Raw genomic sequence first — 25,147 nt, forward strand, 5'->3', positions numbered from 1 at the left:
GCAGAGGGAGCAGGAGCGAGCAGGGTGGGTCGGCAGCGAGCCCGGCGCGCGCGGGCCCCGCAGGCCGAGCCGGGCGCGGCGGGGAGAGCCCCGGGGTGGGGTGGGCGCGGGGGCCGAACTCCGCCGCCCGCGCCGCCCCCGGCCCGCCCCCCCGGCCGGCCTGTGATTGGCTTGGGGGGCGCGAGCGCCCGCCCCGGCCGGGCGGGTGGGGTCCCCCGTGGGCGCGGGGTGGGAGGAGGCGCGGGAGGGCGGGGAGACCGGGGCTGGGAGGGAGCGCGCGAGGGGGCGGGCGCGCCGGGTGCCAGTGATCCGAGAGCGGCTCCGCGAGGGGCGGGCGCGGCGGCCGAGCCGCGGGGGACCGAGGAGGGCGGCGCGGGCCGCGGGAGGGAAAGCCCGGCGGGCTCCGCGCGGCCGCCGAGCGCAGGGAGAGGCGCCGGGGCTGCCGCCGCTGCACGGCGCGCCCTCGGGAGCCGCCGGCCGCACCGCCCGCCGCCTCCGGGAGGAAGCGCGCCGGCCGCCTCACCTGCCGGCCCCGGAGCCCGCGCTGGGCGCGCGCCGACCCGGAGCCGAGCGCAGCCCCGTCGCCCCGAGCGCCCGCGACCCCGCGCGGGGCGCCGGCTCCATGGCGACCGGGCTCGGGGAGCCGGTCTACGGACTTTCGGAAGACGAGGTGAGCAGCGCCCCCTTCCCAGCCGGGACTCCCCGGGGAGTTCCTGCCCCGCGCCTCGAGGGGGTGGGACTGGGGCGACACCTGGGGTGGCGCTTCCCCTGCGCCTGCTGGGGAACCCCAGAGGCGGGGGAGCTGGGCGGGAGCGCGTTGTGGGGGGATCCGGCCCTTCCGCCGCGCGCCCGCGCCCCCACCTCCCGGCCGCGGCGGAGCGCATTGTTTGTAAATAAAGCCGCGCGACGCCCTTGGAGCCGGGGGTGCGCTCGGCGGCTCCCCATCTTTGGGAAAGGGCGGAGGGCGCGAGAGTCTCTGCTGCTTGCGCCCCTGCTCTCCAAGCCGCAGCTCCCCGGGCTGTTGGGCAACTTTCCGGCTCTCGCCCCTGCAGCCGGGAGTTCCTGATGCGCGCCTGCGGGGGGCTGCTGGGGGCCTGCGCCGCGCGGGGGGCCCCGGGGCCGCGGGGACCCTGGATGGCCTCCCCTGGAACTTTCTAACCGTGGTGTCAGCTAGTGCGCTGGCGCGTGTGGAGGCTGGTCACGGTGGAGTGGGCGAACCGCTCCGGTGTGTGCCTTGCAGAGTCTGAAGCCAGGAGTGTGGGGTTCGGGGTCTCTTTAGTGGGAGAGGGTCTGGGGTGGCGGCAGGTGCGACTGTGCAAACTTGGAAGAAGCTTGCCACCTGCCATTGCTTTTTTTTTTTTCTTCCAAGGATTTAAAGCCCAGCACCTCCGGGCTGGATTGCAAAGACGAAAGCCCAATTGATCCTTTTATTAATGAAGCAAATTAAATAAGCCACACCCCCGCGGCCGTGGGTTCGTCTGGAAAGGGCTTTGTTTTTGCCCCGTCTCTCCTCGCCGCTTCCCACCACCCCCCTTTGGAAGGATCCTGCTAAATCACTGCCGAGCCCTCTCTCGACCAGCCTTGCTCGGCTCTCATTGGTGTGTCGCTCGGCCAAAAAGGGGGGTGGGAGGCCTGTGGCTGGTGCGGCGTGACAGGCAGGCTGGAGGGAGTAGGTAGGAGGGGTTTACCATCTGGCGGGGCGCGCGCTCAGGTTTGGCTCCCCTTTCGAGAGGTGAATTTACAACCCTTGCAGCATTACTCAGCAGGGAGGTATTTCCTATCCTGGTTGTGCATTTCATGAAAAGTTGATGCCTGGAAATGCAGGCTTTTATCCCTCTTTCTTCCTCTCCTTTCTTTTTCTGAGGTCCCCGCTCTCTGGTGATGGGGGTGGGGTAAGTGGAGAGGCTGTTATCTGAGGCATGCCCACGCTGTGGCTCTTATCTGCTTTCCTACTCTGGTGTGGGGGGTGTGTGTGTGTGTGTGTGTCCGTGTGTCCTAATTGTAATGGACTCTCGGTATCTTGGGATTCCGAGAGTGTGTTGTGTGTCTTGGGAAGTGTGACTTTTGGTTTTCTAAACGCTAGGGAAAGCTTGATGGGGGTATGTGTTTTATCAAAGAATGATCACAATGCAAATAATGCGTGCCTTTTCGGTTTGTTTTGTTTTATTACCTTGCTGTGCTTGTGTGAAATGACACCCCCACCCCCTTTTCCGTGCATTACCTGAGGGTGGGTGAAAAGGAGCCGCACTGTTTCACGTACCCAGAGGATTCTCTTCTCCCTGACTTGTCTTCTTTGAGGAGCTTTCTCTTATCTACCTGTCCATTGGCAGCAGTGGAGGGCAGGCGGTGGGCTTTTGCAAACGCGCTGAGATGCTGACATTCCTAAACAAAGGACTTGCAGATCCTCCTGGATGATGAACACAGGGCATTTCATGGGAGGTCTTTTTTTTTTTTTTTTTAATCACTTGATTATTTTTCAAAGCCCCCTCACTCTATTTGTGTTTGTATATTTATGAGTATTTTGGGAAATGCAGCTGGATCACTGAATCACACGTATGCCACGGCTGTTTGTGCTTTGTTTACATTTGCAGCCAGTGTGTGAATCCTCTAAAGTGCATCTTCACTGCCGTCTAGGTTGAGTTCATACTGCTCTTCACTTGTGTCCAGTGTGAAAGTGCCAGTGGCCTGTAAGCTGAATTGGGGCCTGTATGTTTGTCTGTGGCTGGGCCCACTCCTGCAGACTGTACAGGGGTTATTTGGGGTGCTTGAGGGAAGAGCTGGAGGCACTCAGGACATTTTATTGAGTGATCGCTGTGCTGCTGATAGGACTTAGTTCCACGTACATGTTACAAAAGACAAACGACATCTGTCCTCTCCAGCTTCTCCTATCAATGAGAAAATAAGGCAGGGCTGTTTGGATGACTTCACATTTCTATGGCATTTGCTTTTTAATGGTGGTTTTACGTTGTCAGGTTTCCCTTTGGAAAATCAGGGGCTGCCTTCATAGAATATTAACAACAAATTGTTGAATTTGCCCAGCTTATTTTGTCTCCCTGAATTAGCCTGTGTGAGAAAACAAATGGAAGATTTTAGCAGGCTCTTAAATTAGTGTGCCCCCTGAAACGGCAGGTGGTCTTTCTAAGGAATGTGATATAGGGGTGCACTTCAGTTTACATACTTGGGGTACCACAGAACGTGGCTCATAAAGGTTTTTGCTTGCTGTATAGAAGCATCACCGTATAAACCTCTGAGCAACATAGGCACGTGTTCCTAGCAAATTTCTCAAAAGTAAGTTTATTTGTATTTGCGCTGGATGTGGATGGGATGCCCTGCATGTTGGGAGTGCACTTAGTTAAATCGCCTCCCAAAGACTGTACCTCTAAGTACTGCTGATGACAAAGCATTGCATTAACCTAGAAAATAGCGGGGTGCCAGGGCTGAGGACATTGTTCCTATGTCTCTCCAGTTTGTAGAATGCAAAGGATTAAATGCCCTGCTTTTTGTGGTGCATGAGCTGTTGGTTTCTGTTGTGTGTTTCTGGCTGAGCGCCTCTGGTGCCTTATAGTTCATATTCACCCCGAGTTAAATCAGGTCAGTTTAGGTAACCGCATTTGAAATCTCCATCAGATGAAGGAAGGACTTTTGGTGTTGGAGGGATTAGTAAACTAACAAAACTTCCGATTCAGGGCCCAGGATCAGATCTGGTTTGGAATAAGAACAGTTTGGACTCGGTTTTTGCATTTGGCTGGCTTCCTTGGCAGTTTTTTTGTTTGGCTTTTTGTTTTTGTTTATTTATTTTTGGCAATCTGTAGCTCATTTTGGCATAGTTTACTTGTGAATGTCACTGTTAACCTGAAATCTTTTATTGCAACATCTTAGAAAAGTATCCTTTATTGAAAAGGTTCCCTAGTGGGTGACAACTTTCTTTCTAGATGTGTCATTTAAAAATTTTGGGGTGATTAAAATGAGGCAGATGATATTGAAATGAAGGCCAGCCTGATACAGCATGGTATTGTGACATTCTCCCACCTTTTTTTCCTTAGTAAATATTTCGTTTTTAAGTGTCTTGAGAGATATTCATAGCTTCATTACTCAGGATAATGTAAAATGGAGATAAATGTCAGAGGTTATAAAGTGATGACTTCTAGACCAGAATTGACCAGGAGCTCTGCTTTGTGTAGTCTCCATAGTGCTGTAAAACTTCATGGAAAATGGCAAAAATCTGACTTCATTCTCACCTGGCAACAATTAGTGTGTCTGAAATGTAACTCTTTAAGATGTGGCAGCTGTGTTGTTGCTACAGTCTCCACTGCTCCCTGTTGCCTTAGGAGTCTTTTTCCTCATTTGCATATAATCATCCACTTCATAATAAACATGCAAAATTAACCTTGGCATAGATAGCATATTTTCCTTACTCTAAAATGTAAAGATGGGGCCTCCCTGGTGCCGCAGCGGTTGAGCGCTGGGTTGCGAAGCTGCCCGCAGCTTCTGCAGCGCTGGTTTGATCCCTGGCCCACATGGCATGACAGCCCTCTCCTGCTGCCCACTGCTCCCCTCAGCAATGTACTTCATTGGTCTGCCTGTTCTGTTCTCCTCTCTGGCTGTGGTGAATTCTCTCACCCTTCCGTGCTTCTTACTGTACCCAGTGCTTGTATAAATAAATAATAAATCTTAAAAAAAAATTGTAGAGATGTACTGTAATTTTAAGATGTACTTTTTTTTTTAAAGAGTTATTTATCGATGCATACAAGAACTGGGGTACAGGCCAGAAGTATGGGAGGTAAGAGATTTCACCAGAGTGGGGAACAGAACAGGCAAATTGACTGAAATACACTGCTGAGGGGAGCAATGCATGAGACAGGAGAGGTTTGCTGCACCATGTGGGTGCCTCCCTGGCCAGGGATCGAACATGTGCTACAGTGGCTGCAGATAGTTTCAGAAGTTGTGTCTTAACCCCTTGCACCACCAGGGAGGCCCCTTAAGATGTACTATTATCTTATGTATTACTAAGGGAAAAACTATTGTCAAGCTAAGATGCACTGTTGATTTTATGACACATCCTTCAGGGATGTTAAAATATGAAAGCAAGGATGTTTCAGAAATTCTGGAATGACAATGTAAGTACTTGGGGTAACCATGAGCCAGCTGTTTCAGTACCCCTAATCATTACTTTTAAGTCAATTACTAGTCAGATTTCTGCTTTCTTTGAGAAAAGGGCAGGAGTAAGGGCAGTACTCTTATAAGGCACCAGTCAGAGAAGAAACAGGGAACCTAGATGACATGCCACCCTAAAGCCACCTGTAAGTAGTAAGAATAGTTGCTTTTTTTTTCCCTCAAGATTTATTCATTTATGCATACAAGAACAGGGGTACAGGCCAAAGGTGTGTGTGTGGGGGGGGGGTGAGAGGATTCACCAGAGACAGAGTGGGGAACAGAACAGGCAGACTGACTGAAATACACTGCTGAGGGGAGCAGTGGGCAAGTCAGGAGAGATCTGCTGCACCATGTGGGTAGCTCCCTGGCCAGGGATCGAACTTGTGCTGCAGAGGCTGTGGATAGGTTCATAGGTTGTGTCTTAACCCCTTGTGCCACCAGGGAGGCCCAATAGTTGCTCATTTTGAAAGTGGTCCGTGTGTATTTGTGAGAGCTTGAAGAACCTTGTAGGTCAGCGTCACAGCTGTACAAAATCGGACAAGATTGCTTTCAGAAATGGCAGCTTAGAAATTTGTTTGCATCTGAAGGTGGATGATGAGAGGCAGTGTTCTAGAGGAAAAAGATAAAACTTGCCCATTCATTCCAGCTCCAGTTGCCCAAGTGAGACCTGGCAGTGCTGGATGGAGCCTTCTGTCTGTGCCCAGACTTCAGTTCCAATTTGTGTTGTGAACATTGTCATATTGGAAACAGCGTAGAAAAGGGCCTCATTTTTTTTTTTTTTTTTTGGTGGGACCCTCGCCAGCGGCCAGGGAACGGATCGGCGCTGCAGAGGCTGCGGGCAGCCTTGCAGCCCAGCGCTCAACCGCTGCGCCACCAGGGGAGGCCCTAGAAAGGGGCCTCATTTTTATGGTGACTTTCAGAAACAGGTTTTCAAATGGGCAAATGTTCTGTTTTAAATTCTGCCCTCATGAGATTTTTATCTTCAGGGAGCCTTCTGGAATTTTGATTGGTATTTAATGGTTTTATTAAATCAGAATGTTTATTTGCAGTGTTTGTCTCATTACTGAAAAGCAGTATCATTTTGTTCAAAGAGGTGAGGACAGGGGCAAAATGGAAATCCTTAAACATTGCAGTTTGGTTACCTTGCAGAACGTAGCGGAAGTGGAACCTTGTGAAGATACTCGGGCACCTATTTGGTGTTGTCATTGCTCGGAATGTTGTTCCTTGGGGATTCTGGGAACTTCTGTGTGCTTGCCATGCGTATATTCTAGAGAAAAATCGAAATCATCTCAGGGATGAAATCTTTGATGTGAAGAGTAGTTTTAGAACATGTTATCATTGCAACCAAACTTTGGAGTTCTCGCAAACTTGCTTTCTGTACTCACTGTGCAGGGAAGAAACTTTATGTACATGGCTAATTTAATTACTTTTCTGCATTGTATAATTTTTAAAGCATGGTGGGATGTCACTGGTGAAAAACAAATTAGTTTCTCTTTCAAAAATGGTGATCACGTTACAGTTTTCATATTGAGTTAAAAGAGCTGTTGAAACTGATCTTACTGTGGTCCTTAAACTTTGGATCCTAAATGAGTAACAGCAACAAAAAGCAACACTAACTGAAGAATTTTCAAACTTTTTGATGTAGTAGGTCTTTGAGGAAGTGTCTTTGTTTTACTAATAATGTTTGCTCATTGCTAATAAAGAAAACTAGAAAGTGATCTTTTGACACTTCGTGTTCAAGAAGATCAAAACACTAGTTGAATATCACAGATGTGATTAGTTCCAGGTAGCAGGACCAGCGAGGGCTTGAGAAGTGTGGCAGAATGTTACTTTCTTTTTTTTGTATTGTTTCTCTTCCAGGTCACAGCATTAAACAAACATATTTCATTTTCCGACTATAGGTGGCAATGTTTCTACTGTTTGTTGTTCAGTGATGTTACTCATGGCCTGGGGGTTGCTTGGTGGTGGACGGTGGAAATGAGCATCATTTAGAGATGAGGATAAAGAAACTAGATTTAGAAAACAATGCTTTCCTCTAAACTGAATAAAAATCAGTCCTTTCATAAAAATGTCTAAAGGGGTGTTTCTTAATGTCAGGGATTGTGGGTTTGCCCAGTTTTTCCAGATTCCTCTTACCCAAAGCAAAGTAATGTCTGGGAGAGGGACAGGCCTTTGGATTTGGGGTAAAAGCCCCCGCAACAAATACGCACACAGAATAGCACCTCTGAGAACCACTATTACTTCCTTTCTTCTTGGGTATGAAGGACTTCTAAATAATTCCAGTCCTACTGTCTGGACCATCCCATATGCTGTCATTGGCTTTGAGAAGGAACCAGCAATAATAATCACTATTCTGGGGCATTTGATTGCAAGTGATTGTCTTGATTCCTGCGGCAAGGCTGTGGCTCAAGTTCTAGCAGAGAGAGAAGCTTGTACCCTTAAAGATCTGGGACACTTCTCGAATGTATAGGATCTTGTTATAATTGTAATGTTTTGTTCTAAACCCAAGTGGCCTGAATGCTGACTGTTACTGTAATACCTTTAGGTGAGAAAAGCCACATTACATAAGCGTATCTGGGGTAACTAGCTGCAATTTGACACTTGAGTCGACTTTTTGTCCCTGACTCCAGAGCCGGTATTGATTTAGACCTCGCCAAATTTAGTGGTGAGGCTATCGGATTCCCAGGCTGTCATCACATTCAGTGTTTGGGGACTTCTTGGCAGGCGAGCATCCACTGAGAGATTTCGTATTCTGTTTATACCTCCTATTCACCAAGAAAAAAGGGCCATTCAAAAATGAGTTTTCTTTTAGTGTAAAATGCCGTGGTGTGAAATCCAGCCTGTGAAGATGGAACTTGGAAGTGCTGGTGGGGACCATGGCCCCACAAAGAGGAAGAACAAACTGAGGGAACTGGCCCCTTGCTGGTTAGGGTGTCACCCCATCCCTGCCCCCATCCACTTTTCACAGCTCCTCAGACTCCCTGAAGGGAGGTTTGGATGGATGTGTGAGTGGCTCCGGACTGTCACCTCCTGCCTACCAGGTGGGGTCTCTGTGCCCCATCACCCTCTATGTGTGACTGGTCACCTCTGCAGGGAGGGAGCAGACCCCACTGGGCACCCTGGGGTGCCATGACAAGGGCCTGGTTTTTGGTCTTGCCTTTGTTAACACAGTTCTCTCTGCTCATGATCCTGTCATCGCTCAGTGTCCCCCTGGGATTGACTCAGGAGTCACACAGACGCCATAACATGGGGATGCTCAAGTCCCTGGAGTGAAATGCTGTAGTATTTGCAGAGCCTCACACATCCTCCTGTGGATGTTAAGTCCTCTCTAGAGTTCTTGTCATAACTTACACAAAGTGAGTGCTGTGTGAATAGTCACTACACTGTGCTGCTTAGGGAATAAAGACAAGAAAGGACCAGCACCACCATCCTGGTCCTGGCCGCATGGTCTGGAGTGCCCAGCCATGATGGGTTGAAGCTGAGAGTGCCAGACCTGGGCTTTGAGGCCTTACCATATTTCCCCTTTGCAGCCTCCTTCAAGGCCTGGCTCTTCTTGGTCTCCTTGGATGCTGTCTAGGTCAGGTTTTGGGATGTGTCTTGTAGAGCACTTTGTAAAGCTGAGCTTCTCTGTGGGCAGAGCAGGGAGGTTCCCTGGAGCAGGGAGAGAACCGTTCACAAGGATGGCAGATGTGGCCAGACCTGGGGGTGGTCGCACCTGAGTAGCCGCTGCTGAATACCTGTGATGAATCAGTTGTTTTTTTTTTTTTTAAGATTTATTTATTTATGCATACAAGAGCTGGGGTACAGGCCAGAGATGTGGGGGGTGAGAGGATTCACCTGAGACAGAGTGGGGAGCAGAACAGGCAGACTGACCTGAAATACACTGCCGAGGAGAGCAGTGGACGAGACAGGAGAGGCCTGCGGTGCCATGTGGATTTCTCTCTGGCCACTGGGGATTGAACTCGTGCTGCAGAAGTTGTGGATTGCTTCATAGTGCGGTGCTTAACGCCTTGCGCCACCAGGGAGGCCCTGAATCAGTTTTTATTTATTTATTTTTTAAGATTTATTTATATATACAAGAACTGGGGTACAGGCCAGAAGTGTGGGAGGATTCACCAGAGACAGAGCAGGGAGCAGAACAGACAGACTGACTGAAATACACTGCTGAGGGGAGCAGTGGGAGAGACAGGAGAGGTCTGCTGTGCCTTGTGGATAGCTCCCTGCCCAGGGATGGGAATCGAACTCATGCTGCAGAGGCTGCAGATAGCTTCACAGTGCTGTGCTTAACCCCTTGTGCCACCAACAGTTCCGAATCAGTTTTTTTTTGCAGGTCAGTGTAACTCATTTTTTTTTTTTTAATATTTTTTTTTACATCATTGTTCATTTTTATTTTTTTTTCTGACCCCAATCCCTCCCCTCCCACCCCCCATCCCCCAAAAAGTGTCTCTGGTTCATAGTTTTTGTTGATTTTGATTTTCACTTTCTTATAGTTATTCATTTTCCTGGTCCCGAATCAGTTTTTAAAGTGCAAATTCAAGCCATTTCCTTCAGTGCCTTGTGTGGGTTTAAGGCGCTACCTTTTGATGGCTCTTAGGGGCCGCTAGTGTTGAAGACTGTTGTGCAGACAGGCCTGGGTCCAGGAGAATGGTGGGGAATAGCCACTGTTACTTTGCCTGTTGTTGATGGGAGATGTTTGTTCTGAATGGGTTCCTTTTGTTTACATGTATAAGTTCTGTTTTTACAATGCTGGAAATCATTTGGGTCTGTTTTTTTCAGGAAATGAAAGCAACTCTAAGCTCATTAGAGCATTATTTTGCTTAGCAAGCACTCAATATTAACTGTTTATTGGTCAAAAAAACCTGTGTGTGCACGTGTACCCACTGAATTCCAAGCTCCACATACTTGTGGAGTTCCCAGCTACCTTTAGGATCCAAGGCATGGAAGTCTGTTAAAATCCTGTGCTTTTACGTCTCCATCCCACCCCCTCTGTCAGTGAGTGATTTCACCTTTGGATGTCATTGTAATGCTCACTTCATCTTGGAAGGTTTGGTTTGTGAAGGGCCAGCAGCAGGAGGTTAAAGAAAAGGCAAAACTGGGAATCGCTTGGCTTCTTTTTGTCCTTCTCTCTCCTTCTGTGCTTCATGTGTTGGGTGTGATAATTGGACGGAGCCATATCTACAGTCAGTAAGTTGGTTTTTAAACTGTGGACTATTTCCTCTGGCTGCTTGATGCCAGAGGAGAAATGAATGTGCTCTTGAATTGAGCTAGATTCAGAGGGCGCCCAAATCTGTGCGTTGCCTTTGCACCCTGGACTTGGTTTATGTTGATTATTGAGAGTGATTGGTAGGTACTTCGCTGCCTGCCTTCAGAATAGATGCCTTCATTTTGCATGAATGCGATTAGGGAGAGAGAATGCTTCCAGCCAGGAATAAGCTTTCCCTCCCTTGCTTGGAGAGGGAGGAAGAGAAAAGTATTGTATGATGGTGGGGGTGGCAAGTGGGGGTGGGAGGTACTGAAGCATATTTAATAACATGGAGATGTCTGTAATAAGTGGGAAAAATTAGGTTACAAATCAGTGGGTGCACTAGTGTCTTATTGTGGTTAAAGTGTTTATGCACAGAAGGATGTCTAGGAGTGCATGCCAGGTTACTCATGGTAGTTATCTCTGCAAATGGATTACAGGTCATGGGGCCTCCCTGGTGATGCAAGGGGTTAAGCCTCAGCACTATGAAGCTATCTGCAGCCCTGGCCAGGGAGCCAACCCACGTGACACAGCAGACCTCTCTTTTCTCACCAGCTGCTCCCTTCAGCAGTGTATTTCAGTCAGTCTGCCTGTTCTGGTCCCCACTGTGTTGCTGGTGAATCCTCCCACCTCCTGCACTCTGGTCTGTACCCCAGTTCTTGTATGCATGAATAAATAACTCTTTAAAAAAATAAATTCTTAAAAAAATGGATTACGGTATTTTTATGGCCTTTTCCCCTTTATGTTTATATTTTCAGTTTTTGTACATGGAGCTTTTAATAGATCTTAATATATAAGTAAATTTAAATGTGAGGTGGTAGAAACCTTCCTTAAGCAAGTATTCGAAGCTTTGAATAAAAATTAGCACAGTTCAGTACAACTATTGATAGTGTTTATTTGGTTGCACACATGTTTATCAAGGGCACACTTTGTATGTAAGGGTGTGAAGTTCATCACATCGCCCCTCTTGCCTTTATGGGCCTCCACCAAGGTCGGTAGGGAAAGGATAAGTAAGAAGTTGAGTATTTTTCAGAAAAAGTGACTGGTAAATTGGTTTCCTGTTTTACTCTCCACCCCTAGCTATTTTTAGGTTTATTTATAGCACATCTCTTTGTTCAAAATCTGATCATTAGGGGTCTTGATGCCTAATAGCAGAGACCAATTTTGACAAATTTGAAAAGAAAGGGACTTACTGAAGACATTTTACGTAGTACAGAAGTACCTGGAAAGCCGCAGAGCGAGGTCTGGCCAGTGGTCAGGGGCCGAGGGAGGCCAAGCCCAGAAACACAGACAGACAACCCACAGGGATTGCCTGACATAGACCTGGGCATCCCAGACCCTCCGTCCTCTGAGACTGTTGAGACTGTTTCCTGTCCATCTGTGGGTGCAGTCTGGGGCTCCCCTGCTCTGTAACTGTGATAGCCTGCTCATTTTTACCCATCTTGGGGTTTCTCACAGCCATTCTAAGCCTCAATGATTGCTAGGAGGACCCACAAGACCCAGAATGTTATACTTGGAGTTATGGTTTATTACAGCGAGAGCAAAACCATCAGGGGGCAGAGGTGCATGAATTTCGGGGGAGACCAGGTGTGAGCTTATAAGAGTCCTCTCCCAGAGGTACCAGGCAGGATGCACTGATTTCCTGTAGAAACAACTGTGACAGCCAGTGTGAAATGCTGTCTGCTAGGGAATCTCAGAGATTCAGTTCCCTGGAGTTTTCATTGGGAACTTGTCACGTAAGCACCCTCTGCCTAGCATGTACTAAAATCCCAGACTCCCAGAAGAGAGCAGATGTCAGCATCAGCCACATGGTTTGCAGACAGTCTAGGCACAGAGAGACACACCCATCACTTAGGAAACATTTTCTGTCAGTGGAGAGGACTCTGTCCCTTCACAGAAATCAGCCAAGGGCAGCCTTGCAGCAGGTCTGTCTAAGGATAGTAGCCTCAGGCCTGCTGGCTCATTCTTTCTGCATACTCTGTCCTACTGGGACAGAGAGCTTGGAGGTCCCTTGGATTTGCCACAATCATGTGCCCACACCCTTGCTACTAGGGGAGGGATGTGGAATGTCAGGAGCTGTTGCCTCCTTTTTTAAACTTATGTTTCTGTAGTGGGAGGTGGGCCCAGCCTCTAACCAAAACTCACCCTGTGGGCAATCCACAAACATAGGAAGTGATTCCAGAATTTGAGCATTGTGGCACCCTTCTCCCCAAAAGAAAGTTCCCCTAAGCATGAATCAGGCTCAATATAAACGTTGAATGAATGGGTGCAGGGCTGCGGCAGGTGGTGTATGTTTGGAGTATTTATCTGTCAGGGACAGGCTGAGATGTGTTCTTGCAAATTCTGTGTCATTGCACCCCCAGTATAATAGGGGGGCAGAGAGGTGGACCGATGGGCAGTGAAGTCAGAGAGACAGAGGACAGATGGGGATTAATCATGGCCTTTGTGGAGGGAGGGGGTTTTCTCAGCATTAGGGGAAGCTGTTGGAAGATTTTTGTGACTTGGAGCCTGTAGAGTGAGGATGGGGGCAGGACAAGAACGGAAGCAGGGAGGCCAGTCTGGAAGGTCCAGTTCTGGCAGGTCAGGAGGGGGTGGTGGTGGGCTGGGTTTCAGGAGGGGCACCATGGCGTCTGGAGAAATGGGTGGACGTGGCATATAAGTCAGAGGAATCACAGATATGAGGGATCTGATAGAACAGATATGCGGTGTCACCTGGATGTTGGCATGAGTCAGATTTGGTGGAATGAAGGTTACTAAGAGGAAGACTGTGCGAAGAACAAGACTGGGGAGAGATGGAATCAGAAGCTATTTTGATTAGGTTAAGCATAATGTACCCATTCAGCATCCAGGTGATGCCATCAGGCTAGTAGATAGAGCATCTGGAGCCAATGGAGCTGTCAGGGCAGGTAGGACGTTGGGGTCTTCAGCATGTGGCTAACATGTGAGGCCTTGGGGCTGGGGGCACGGTGAGGGCTGGAGAGAGAGTAGCGGCAGGACTGGGCAGCTGGCGAATCGGGCTGTGCTCTGGCCATGTGGTCCCAGGAAAGCTGGCGAGGGAGTGGCCCCGGTCAGCCAAGGGACAGTAGGACATCTGTGCGCCTGGATTTGGCCAGGCAGGTGCCTTGGTGAGCTGGGCAAAAGCCATGTCAGCAGCCCTGGTCATGGACACTGTGGACAGAGGAAAGACACGTGAGGCAGAAGCAGTGCTCGGAGCAGTTTTGCCACGAAGGGGATCAGGGACCCAAGGCTGCCGCTGAGCAGGACCCGGCCTGGAGCATGTTTTCTCAGGGGGTAGGAAGGGAGACGCTGAGCAGAAATTACACCTGCTCATGGGGTGCCCGCTCTGAGGGGATCGCCATTTTGGTATTTCTGGGCCTGTAATTGAAATCACCTTTGATCGTGTTGGCATTAAGGAGACGAGACCAAAACAGACTCAATATGTCGAGATAACCTCCTTTCCAACGACGGCCATAATGGGGCCCCCACAGTGTGTGGAGGCTTCCTTCTACAGTTCAAAAGGCGTGGGGGAATTTCAAAACCCAGTCGACTTCAAAACATGACCGTGAGGCCCTAGCCACACCCAACTCCAGGGAACAGCGTGGACCCTGGCTCCGTGGGGTGCAGACCTAGTTCTGTGCTTCTGTAAATGAGGGAATAACCAAAGCCTGAAAGTCAGCACAGAGGGGAGACTGGAGAGAAAGTCTTCCTCTTTTAAACTGAACATCAAGGCCGGGAAGTACCTTGTCATTTGTCGTTGAGAACCAGTGTTCCCTCATCTGACCTTATTTCTCCCTTTGCCCTGGCCTTTTTTTTTTTTTTTAAAGATTTATTTATTTATTTATACAAGCACTGGGTACAGTCAGAAGCGCGGGAGGGTGAGAGAATTCACCAGAGCCGGAGCGGGGAGCAGAGCAGGCAGAAGGACCGAAGTACACTGCTGAGGGGAGCAGCGGGCGGCAGGAGAGGTCTGCGCGCCATGTGGGACCCTCCTCCGGTGACCGGGGAGCAGCCGGGGATCGAACCGGCGCTGCAGAGTCTGCGGGCAGCTTCGCAACCCAGCGCTCAACCGCTGCGCCACCGGGGAGGCCCTACCCTGGCGTTTTGACATTCTTTTAAAGTCTGATCTTGTCTATATTCTTTTTTTCCAAAGATCTGTTTTTATTTATTTATGCATACAAGAACTGGGGTGTAGGCCAGAGGTGCGGGGTGGTGGTGGTGGTGGTGAGAGGATTCACCAGAGACAGAGTGGGGAACAGAACAGGCAGACTGACTGAAATACACTGCTGAGGGGAGCAGCGGGTGAGACAGGAGAGGTCTGCAGCGCCATGCAGGTAGCTCCCTGGCTGAGGATCAAACACGTGACACAGTGGCTGACGATAGCTTCATAGGGCTGAGACTTTAACCCCTGCGCCACTAGGGAGGCCTCATTGTCTATATCCTTTTAAGCATCTTCAGAATTGTTAGAATGAGGCTGGTCTTAATCAACAAGATTGTCAGACACCCCGACACCCCAGGGGAGCAGAGGCTTCCTAAGGTGTGTGGTGGTGGTTCGCGGCCGGCAGCGAGGCCGTGGCACCTTCGGCAGGTGGCCTTCATCCTGGGATATCAAACTGACAGTTTCAAACAGATGTTCTGACTTGGCCAGTCCTGCAGCTCTAGTGCCAGCAGCTGAATTTGAATCCAGGTCTCCCTGTGGCAGTGTAGACATGTGCTTCTTGGGTCTCCCTGCTGCCTTATTCCTCACCCCTCACCGAGCTGTGAAGGAAGAGGCACTGCTGGATTGTGTGGTGCTTTTTCTGTAGTGCTGGCTGCAGACTGGAGGAGGCAGGAAGGAAGGTGGTTATTTATACTCAGCTCTGCCTAGGATCGAATTTTCCAGTCCTGAAGGTCTTAACAGCAGGGCATGCACAGAAATACCATCATGGAAAGCTGGCTTCCCCCTGCAATATAAATATGGGAATATGTGCTATTTTGTTGTAGTTGTTGTCATTTACAAATGCTACTGTTAAATTAAGGAGAGAGAAAAGGCAAAAATAATAATAATTATTAAAGCTCTGTTTATTCCCCGTGCATACGAACCATTGCTGGCTTCTGACAGTAATTTAATTACTAAGTATCCCTTTGGGAAGTGGCAGGACTAAAAGTTGGAGGATCATAGAGGACTGCTCGGGATTTAGTTCAGTTTATTTGAACTATTAAAAATACTGTGATTGGCCAGAGGGATGGAGGCCTTTTGAGAATCATTTTTAGTCTGGTCTGGAAGGACTGCTGTGGGGTTTATAATTCTGTCCACATTTAATGGTTATTGTCTAGTTCCCAGGCAGTACTTGGATGTAGGTAGCAGCCTTCCTTGGTGGCCCATGGCATTGGAGTCATAGGAACAGGTCTCACGGTTGAACTCTTCCTAATGTCGTTATAATAGTTATTTTCAAGGTTATGCATTTTACATGGAGCCTTTGCCCAGCAAGGCTGCCCCTCTGAGATGGAGGTGGTGCTCTTCTGGACACGGGTCTCTGCAGAAGTCTTGGGGCTGTTCCCACCCCGTCTTGTCTTTTCAACGGCCACATAGGCCCCATGCTGGGTCCACTAGGTGCCTTGAGTTTCCATAAGGTGCTTCCCCAGCCTAATCTGCTGTAATGGGAGGTACTGGACTTCTGGATCCTGGTCCTTAGGAGGTACCCCTTTGCTGCCCTTTCCAATTTGATGCCTGTTCTGTTAGAAAACAGAAACTTTGGAGGGCACTTGGGTGGGCGTGTGGCCATGAGCTAGGTAAGGAAGACAGAGGGAATCTGGTTGCATGGTGAGAGTTCATGTTTTCTTTATGGCGCCACTGGCTGCAAGACCAGAGGGAAAATGGGGGAAGGGACTCAAAACTTGACTGCATTTGCTGCAGCTCTCCAAGGTAACTGGTCACCACCTGGATTGGACAGCACACAGCACACCTTGCAGACATGCGGCTTCGTTTCCACACCCCAGAATAAAGCAAATATTGCAAAAGAGCTAGTCACACAGATTTGGGTGTCCCTGTGTATGTACAAGTTATGTTTACACTGTATTGTGGTCTGGGAGATCCACAAATCATGTTATGTCAAAAAACCTTCATTAACAAAGCTTTATTGCTAAAATATGCTGTTACCTGAACCTTCAACAACCCATAATCTTTTGTCTGGCATTTCAGTTTGTGAAAAACACATTATTTGCAAAGCGCAGTCTATTGAGGTATGTATGCCTGGGCAACACTGAATTTAAGAGCAGATTCTTGGGGCCTCCCTTGTGGCTCAAGGGTTGAGATGCAACCTAGGAAGCTGTCCACAGCCTCTGCAGCACAAGTTCGATCCCCGGCCGGCCAGGGAGCAACCCACATGGCGCAGCAGACCTCTCCTGTCTCACCCACTGCTCCCCTCAGCAGTATATTTCAGTCTGCCTGTTCTGTCCCCCACTCTGTCTGGTGAATCCTCTCACCCCCCCGCACCTCTGGCCTGTACCCCAGCTCTTGTATGCATAAATAAATAAATCTTAAAAAAAAAAAAAGATCAGACTCTTGTTTTTGGAGCCCTTATTTAGATCCAGCTGTAGGACACAAAAGGAGTAATAGGAGAAAACAGGTCTTGACAAAGGAACTGAATGCGGTGCTATCAATTAAAGGACCCTTTCTAAATTTAGCCTAATATCAAAGACTAACCATAAAATCAACAGATGTTTTACTCACTGTGTTAGTGTTACTATTTCTCAGTGCTTAAGTGATTGGACTTCGGTTTTTTTCCTTTCCCCTCCAAGGTTTCCCCAGCAAGAACCAGCTCATTCTAATATCGCTTGCCTTGGGAAGAACAGTTCATCATGTGTTCCCTTTTCTGCATGGGAAGACAGCAGGCAGCAGAAGATAATGTGGTCTTTTTTAAAGTTTGAATAAAGTAGACCTCCTTTTGAGGAAAATCAGTGGAGACGCCACGTGTTGCCTTAAATTATTTTTACTGGATATATCTTGAAAACAGAACAAAAAAGGAGGAAAACACTGTCACTAGAAGCAACATACACATTCATTGCAAATCGGATTCCCGCCCTAATCTGATTCACATCAGCTGTATGGTTTGAATGTGAAGGGCGATGATGCTCTTTTATTAAACCCCATCTGCCGTCTGTGCTCAGCAACTCCTTGCTGCCTGGACAAGTTTTCCTTTCACGGGCCACGTGCTGGGTGGTCACTGTTTGGCTTCTGTGCTGGAGCGTGAATGCATCATTGACCTTAAGTTGTTAGGGGGAGACACGGTAGAACTACCATGGCCATCTTGATCCTGCATCCAAGGGTCAGCGGAACTCCCATTGCCCTGGAGAGCAGTCCGTGTCAGAGGTGGCCAATTAGGTGATCGAGAATGAGCTTTTGCATTGGTGTATTAAGATGATGGGAGCCTCGAGCTTCCTGTGTCAGCTGGGATCCTTGCACTCAAGTCCTGTCCATCAGGGAGGGTGTCCCATGATGGACAGCTTCTGGGCTGAGGATGGGTTTTGCCTGTCAGCACTGCCATTACACAGCTGGGACTGTCAGCAGGCAGCTGGCTCTCACCTGGTCCACAACAGACTCTGGCGAGCATGTCAGTTACATCTGATGCCTCTTGTGCTTTTGTTGTACTTGATCTTGCACAGTTTACTTTTAGAGACAGTCTGGTCCTGAAAAGTCCCTGGTCTTTCCACTTGAGCAACCCCTTTTCCACTGTCACCATCAGAGGGCCTTGCTGATTTCCCAAGCAGCGAATGCTTTTGTTGTATTTTTCTCAAGGCAAATAAAAATCAATTGTTAGTGGCTGCGATGTCTCTGGCAAGGCACAGCTCAGACCTTTGTGCTGTGCTTGGGGCTGAGCTGGTGCCTCAGCCACGTAATTCTGTTTTCCTATCCAGCTTTAAATTTTTCTTCCTTTTGCTATTCTTCTCCTGGAATGACGAAATCAGGAATACTTTATTTACTTCTTAAAAACAAGCTCAAATGTTGCTCATCCTAGGGGGCATTGCCTTTCAAGGTGGTGTTCTGGGGAGGCATGGCCTTTACTCCTAACTGGGTGACATGGATCAGTGAATTTCTGGTAATCCTTATTCTGAAATCCGTCCTCCCGGCCTGGTCATGGTAGCCTCATTACCTTCCAGTGACACCTCATTAAAAGGGTCTTAACTGGGTTGAACACTCATTTACTTACTCTGGATGGTTTTGAAGCTGTTTCTGGATGTTAAATATCCCCCTTGGGAGAGCACACTTGCCCCCTCTCAGGGTGTTGGCCTTAATGGGGTGTGGGTGAGGGCCAGCTGCTTTGGTGAAAGGCTGTTCTAGAAGGTGCTGGATGACTTTCTGTGCAAAGAAATGGGTAGAGTCCCACAGTGGCTCTCAGGGTGCCCAGAGTTCTTAGAATCACATTCTTTAGTATCCGTATCTTGTAGCTTGAGTACCGGGAAAGAAGCTTAGGCTTACTCCACCTTCACCAAAGAAACGAGCACATTCTTGGTGGCTTTTTATGGTGTAAATAAATACACACATTCATGGGTTTTTTTCTCCATCCTCTCTGCAGTTGTGTATATGTCTCCTGTTACATCTCATAATATTTTTGAAGCCTTTCCAAAATACTTTTTGGAAGCACCTGTTTACATAGAAGTTAGGTGGTTCTGATTTTTACTTGTGACATTGATTTCTGGGCACTGGGAAATTCTCATTGAATGCTGCAGCTTTGGGGTGGGGTTGACTTTATTTTTGTGAAGTTTGTTAAGTTGATCCCCTCATATACACCCACAGTGTAATTCACAATTTGTCATCTTTAAATGGTTTTTAATATGCTTGTCAACTTAAGCACTTAAGGCCCACTCTCTTCAAATGAATTTACATCTAAATGCACTTTGGTTTCTGTCAAGAAAGAACAACAGTAGAACAAGTGCAAAGTTGGCACAAGAAAATGGATGTCAAAAATTGTGTGGCTTTCTTTAAACATCATGTAGCCCTATTTTAAAACAGGTCTGGATAATCTTCCAAATTTACATCTCATACTTGGAAATGTTTGCACCTAGTTTTGAGGCTGTATACATGTATCTCATACCATGGCAACCACAGACTTTGAAGGATGAGGATAAAGAAAATGATAGAATGCCCTCACCCCACTGCTTGGTGTCCTGATACCTTCTCATTTGAGGGGTATCAGGCTATGATCTAATATTTGATGTTTTCTGATTAAAGCAAAGGTGGGGGTAAAATGGGGTGAACTGCTGCACATTATATTATTGATAGGACAACACATATAGACAAAACTAATCCAGGGCACACCTGGATTACCTGGTACACCTAGCAGCCTGGCTACTGCCTGCTGAGGGCATACCTGGTTTACCTGGCACATCTTCGACACCTATCTTGGGGCCAACGAGGGCACACCTGGATTACCTGGGGCACCTAGCAGCCTGGCTACTGCCTGCTGAAGGCATATCTAGTTTACCTGGCACATGTTTGACACCTATCTTGGGGGCCAACGAGGGCACACCTGGATAACCTGGGGCACCTAGCACACCTGGTGAAAGGAGGCCTGTGAGGACACACCTTGCTTAACCGGTACATTAACCACGTGTGACTGGGGCACCTGTGAGGGCACACCTGGCTTGCCTGGCATACCTGTGACTTCCCATGGGATAACATTGCTTAGCTAAGAAATGAAAATCTAAGCTGGGAGTAAAAGAAGCTCTTAGGGAACCTTGCAACACCTTAAGTGCTTTTGTAGCTGTCTGTATGTGTTGTCCTATCAATAATAAAATAAATGTCCCTCTGGAGCAATTGCGAAGTGAAGGCTAGTGAAATGTCATTCAGTTTATGCAGACTGGAGGTGAGGTGAGGTGAGGTGATGGGGAAGTTGGCACTTCTTAGCCAGCCTGGGAGTGCTAGGGTCCTAGGTGACAGCTGGTGGTGACAGCAGGGTACCGCAGGTGGCTTGTATCTAGGGGGGAACAGGGTTTGGGGGTGGAGCTTCCTGAAGGCAAAATAGGACTGTGGTGTTTGGTGACAGGGCTGCAGAATTTTTAAACACAAATAGCATCATTACTGCAGCTGTGCTCAATCCTAAATTGCTTTCGTCTTGAGAGAGAAAAAGGACCAACATGCAGTGCAGGAGCTGGGTGAGGAAAGAGTGAATATGCTGTGGGCCACTCAGATAAAGGTCAGCCAAGTCTCCAAAGTCGCGTGTGTTAGGTTCTGAGTGTGTGTTAGGTCTGTTCCATTGCCTCAATCTCTGCAGGAGACTTTCAAGAGGAAAATGTCTAAGTCCCCTACTTGCTACTTCCCATTTGTTTTTCCCATTGCTCATGGAAGAAAGGCCGAGAATCCAGAGAGATGTTGTGCGAGGAGCCAGGGGCCAGGCTTGGTCCTGAAGGGATGGGAATATGCCTGTCATTCGGGGCAGCGGAGCTTCTGGGAGCACTGACTCTGATTCTGGGTTTGAAAGGATGTGTGTCCCTGTGGCTCCTTGTTACCTATGCGTCTCTAGTGGTTTATCAGAAAATAGGAGTCGCTCCTTATACCTCTCCCACCCCCACCCCCCCACCAGTGGGAACAGCCCCATGGGCAGGTATCCAGCCTTTATCTCTACACCCGTGCAAGAAGCTAAGCCCCAGTTGATGCTGAAATTGGGCCTCAGGTGAAATTGGGTCTGTCTCACCAGGAACCAACTTTCAGATGTTGAAGTCAGTATAAATTCAGCAGTGCTGGAACCTTATTACTAAAATCCAGGTTCCAGCCCTTTTTCTCTTCTGTGAACTCACTTTTTGGAAGCAGTGAGAGAATCTCCTGGTAGGAAGTTGGCTGGGTAGTGGGCAGTGATGGTGAATATCCTTGCACTGCATTGTGGTTAAGAAGCAGCGTTCTCCTGGGAGGTGTCGATGTTGCCATATAGGGTGACTCGGTACTTTCCGGCTTTAAAATGGTGATAAAAACCCCACTGTGATTTTAGAGATAGGATCCCAGAACTCCAGAAAATGGTGGAGTAAGGATCTCTGGAAATCTGCCCCATTAAGAACTGTTGAGCACACTGGTGAAACCTGTCAATATCCACTTTCTCAGAATTCTGGACATTAGCTAAAGGCGTAGGATTATTTATTCAAGGAAAACAATGCGATGTCGGTAGGAGTAGCAAGCTTGCTGGTGTTTGAATTTGTGCTAATCCTATCATCCCATGTCCTAGCTCCATCATGGTCATGACAGCCAACAGCCTTGAAACCATGGTAGCTATGAAACCCAACAGCCTCATAGCCAACTGGATGGAGAACAGATTTGGAGCTCCCCCAAAGCCCCACTCCCAGAGAAATGCCCCTGTTTGACCTGTCTGGCAGCTTACTTCAAAGCTCCATTCTCAAGAGTTGTCTTTAGTTGACCTGACTCAGAACTCACATTATACAAATGACCCTACCTCCTGACTATTCTAGACAGAAAGTATGCTGTGAATAGTTGTAGCCAATTAGTTAGATGAAATGGAAAAGTTCTCATAAAGACACAAGTTACCTTAACTGACTCAAGAATTAAAAATTTTGAATAGATCCGTTATAAGGGTTGGAATTAGTAATCCAAAAATTTCCCACGAAAAAAAAATCCCGGGCCCAGATGATTTGCTGGATAAATTCACCGAGTAAAGTCTAGAAACTATTTAAGGAAGAATTAATATGAATTATCATAAACTGTTTGAAAAAATAGGCAGTGCCTCCTAGTTCATTCTATAACCTGATACCCAAATCAGAGACATCTTACAAGAAAACTAGTCCAGTGTTCCTTGTGGGCATAGATGCCCAAATCCTTTATGTCACACTATCACACTGAGGCCAACAACATGACCTAGTGGAATTTTTCTTAGGAGTGAAAACTTGACTTATCGTGCAAAAACCTGAGTTAAAGTTCTGGAATTAGCTAATAGTGCTAGATGCATAGCTTTGTGTAGATAGTAAAAATCAATGAATTGTATGCTTTAGAGTGAAACTCAGAGTCTATGAATTAAATATCAGTAAAGTTATTTAAAAATAATACAGAGATAAGGTCACAATCAGACCCAACCAAGGTATTGGGAAAACATTGCATTGGGCTTAAGTATCTCACTGTGCAAACTCCACGGTCATTTTGTTCCTTGTGTAGAATTCTTATATCTATACCACATTTTCTCTGCCCTACTGCTGCTGGCAGGGGCTGCCCCTGTGTCACTGGATCGAGGGGACAGTTTGCAGTGCTCCGCCACTCCTTCGGTAAGAGGGCGATCTGGCCACAGGCCTCCAGCACACCTGCCTGTGCCTGCCTCTATGATGGACATAGGGAGTTTCTCCCCTTTCTCACTAATTACACCTTGTTCTTTTGCTCTTATCCTCCTATAACCCTGCTAAGAAAAAGCTTTTTAAGTAGCACTAGGAAGAAAAAAGCCAGAGATGATCTTGGACAATCAGAGGCTGTTATTCAAGCATCTGTCCTGTGGATGGTGTGAGACAGCAGCACTGAGCAAATGACTGCAAAGTAAGCAAGGATCTTCTTTTTTTTTTTCTTTTAAAGATTTATTTATTTATGCACACAAGAACTGGGGTACAGGCCAGAGGTGTGGGGGTGAGAGGATTCACCAGAGGCAGAGTAGGGAGCAGAACAGGCAGACAGACTGAAATACACTGCTGAGGGGAGCAGGTAAGACAGGAGAGGTCTGCTGTGCCATATGGGTCACCTCCCTGGCCGGGGATCAAACTCATGCTGCAGTGACTGCATTCTTGTCCTCTGCTTGGTTCACTCGAAGAAGAAATGGTGCTGCCTGTGTAGACTAAGAGATGAAGTACAAGTGACAGGGACTTGGCAGAGAGGAGGCTGAGGATTCCCGCAGCGTTGGTCCACTGTGAAAGGGTCACCATGTAACAGGCGACTGGCGCAAAGTAAGAGCACGCTGGAAAATAGGAACGAGACAGAGAGAAGGGGGAGAGGTGGCATGGCAGCTGCATTGGTGGTGGGAGAAGCAGGACAGATGCCTCTGTATATGAGAAGTCATTATTAGGAGAAAACAGTTCATCTGTATATATCACACATACTTCCCTTTATGGATTCCTCTTGCCCACTATTCTCTTAGGAGGGCATTTGCTTCGCAAAGATCAAGTTTATGATACGGTGCAGGACCGGAGACCATTCTAATGGCAGGGATTTCCTCAACTGGAGAGGGACAGCAGGGGTCAAAGGCGTGAAACTCCAGGAGATACTCTCAAGTGCTCCTTTTTTCTGAGGTTATGCATTTGGTTCCTGACGTGCTGGTGCCCTAGTTGCACAGAGGAATCTTTCGGTTGGCACGGAGCATTGTGGAAAATAACCGTTGCATACAGAAGAGAAATGATTATGCCTCTTGATCATCACGGCGCACCAGATCGTTACAGACTGTTTCCCTCAGTCATGTGAGCTGTGGTTCGGTGAAAGTGTTGCCTGTTCATTATTTGTGGTCAGGAGTTTTTTTGATAAATCGACAGATGTCCACAACTGAAGGTGTCGAGTTTGGGGATAAAGCTAGACTGTGAGCGGTGTTAGGAATTTGAGTCGTGTAAACCACAGCATGGGGGGGCAGAGCTGGTGGCGAATGTCTCACCAGCCCTTCTGAGCTTCCTGTAAACAGGGCACCCGCCTTTCTTAAACTGAGCACAGTAAAGTAGAAAGGAACTCGAGCAGCCTGTGAAGAACTGTGCCCCAGCCTGGGACTATTAATAAGAAAAGTGAAAATAAACAAAATTAGGCAAGGCGGGGTCAGTTTTGTTTTATTTTAATGGAATGTTAGTCTAGAAAGCCACTTCAGAGTCACACAGGAAAGGGACCAGAAAAACTTTTAAATGTCCTTTTGAAGTTTGGATCCATTTCTTTTCTTTCCTTTCTTTTTTTTTTTTTTTTTAAAGATTTATTTATTTATTCATACAAGAACTGGGGTACAGGCCAGAGGTGTGTGTCGGGGGGGGGGGTGAGAGGATTCACCAGAGACAGTGGGGAGCAGAACAGGCAGATGCACTGAAATACACTGCTGAGGAGAGCCGCGGGTGAGTCAGGAGAGGTCTGCTGTGCCATGTGGGTTGCTCCCTGGCCGGACATGGGGATCGAACTCATGCTGCAGAGGCTGCAGACAGCTTCATAGTGCTGCAACTTAACCCCTTGCGCTACTAGGGAGGCCCCTGGATCAATTTTCTTGAAGTTCATTAGTTTCCTTTGGCTTATTACATAATGGGTAAGTGACAGGGAAGATAAAACCCATCTCCTTCAATGAAGAGAGGAGTTGGAGCCACTTGTAATCACCGGAAATGCCCCAGTCTGCGACCCAGACTTTAATTACAAACAATTCCAAGCCTATGGAAGGAAACGTTGAAAGAGTATACAGTAAACACCCGGACAGCCACCACTTAAATTCTACAAGTAGCATTTCACTAAATTTGCTTTATTTCCTGTTGCTTCTTTCTATCCATCCATCATATTATTTACTGTGTTTCAAAGAGTGCATGGGGCTCTGTGCCCTATGGTGCCACACAATGCAGGTGCCTGTCACTGAATACACTTCAGTGTTTGCTTGTGGAGCTCTTCCAGAATCCTAACCCCCACCCCAAGATTCAACTCACAGGTGTCTTTATAGAACTTCTGATTTACAAGGGTGGGGACAGGCTCAGGAGCCTGCTTGGAGGACCCTCCCCCACCTTTGTGGTGGTAAAGCAGGTCTGGGGCCTGCTGCTCCTAGGTCTCTTCCCCACGAACCCCCATTGAGTGAG

At 47.9% G+C, this 25,147-nt stretch overlaps 1 protein-coding gene across 3 annotated transcripts in view; it reads left to right on the forward strand.

The window, feature by feature from the left end:
• Positions 1–622: 622 nt before the first annotated feature.
• The window catches only part of NEDD4L (NEDD4 like E3 ubiquitin protein ligase), a gene marked incomplete at both ends in the record, with an annotated part of 297,800 nt that continues 273,275 nt past the window's right edge, over positions 623–25,147 (forward strand). For all 3 annotated transcript variants that reach the window (XM_084252061.1, XM_084252062.1, XM_084252063.1), the window contains one exon: positions 623–670. In XM_084252061.1, coding sequence (XP_084108187.1) covers positions 623–670 — 48 coding nt within the window. The remainder of the gene's footprint in view (positions 671–25,147) is intronic.

This window comes from Talpa europaea (assembly GCF_964194135.1).
Source record: "Talpa europaea genome assembly, chromosome: 13".
Taxonomy (NCBI): Eukaryota; Metazoa; Chordata; class Mammalia; order Eulipotyphla; family Talpidae; genus Talpa; species Talpa europaea.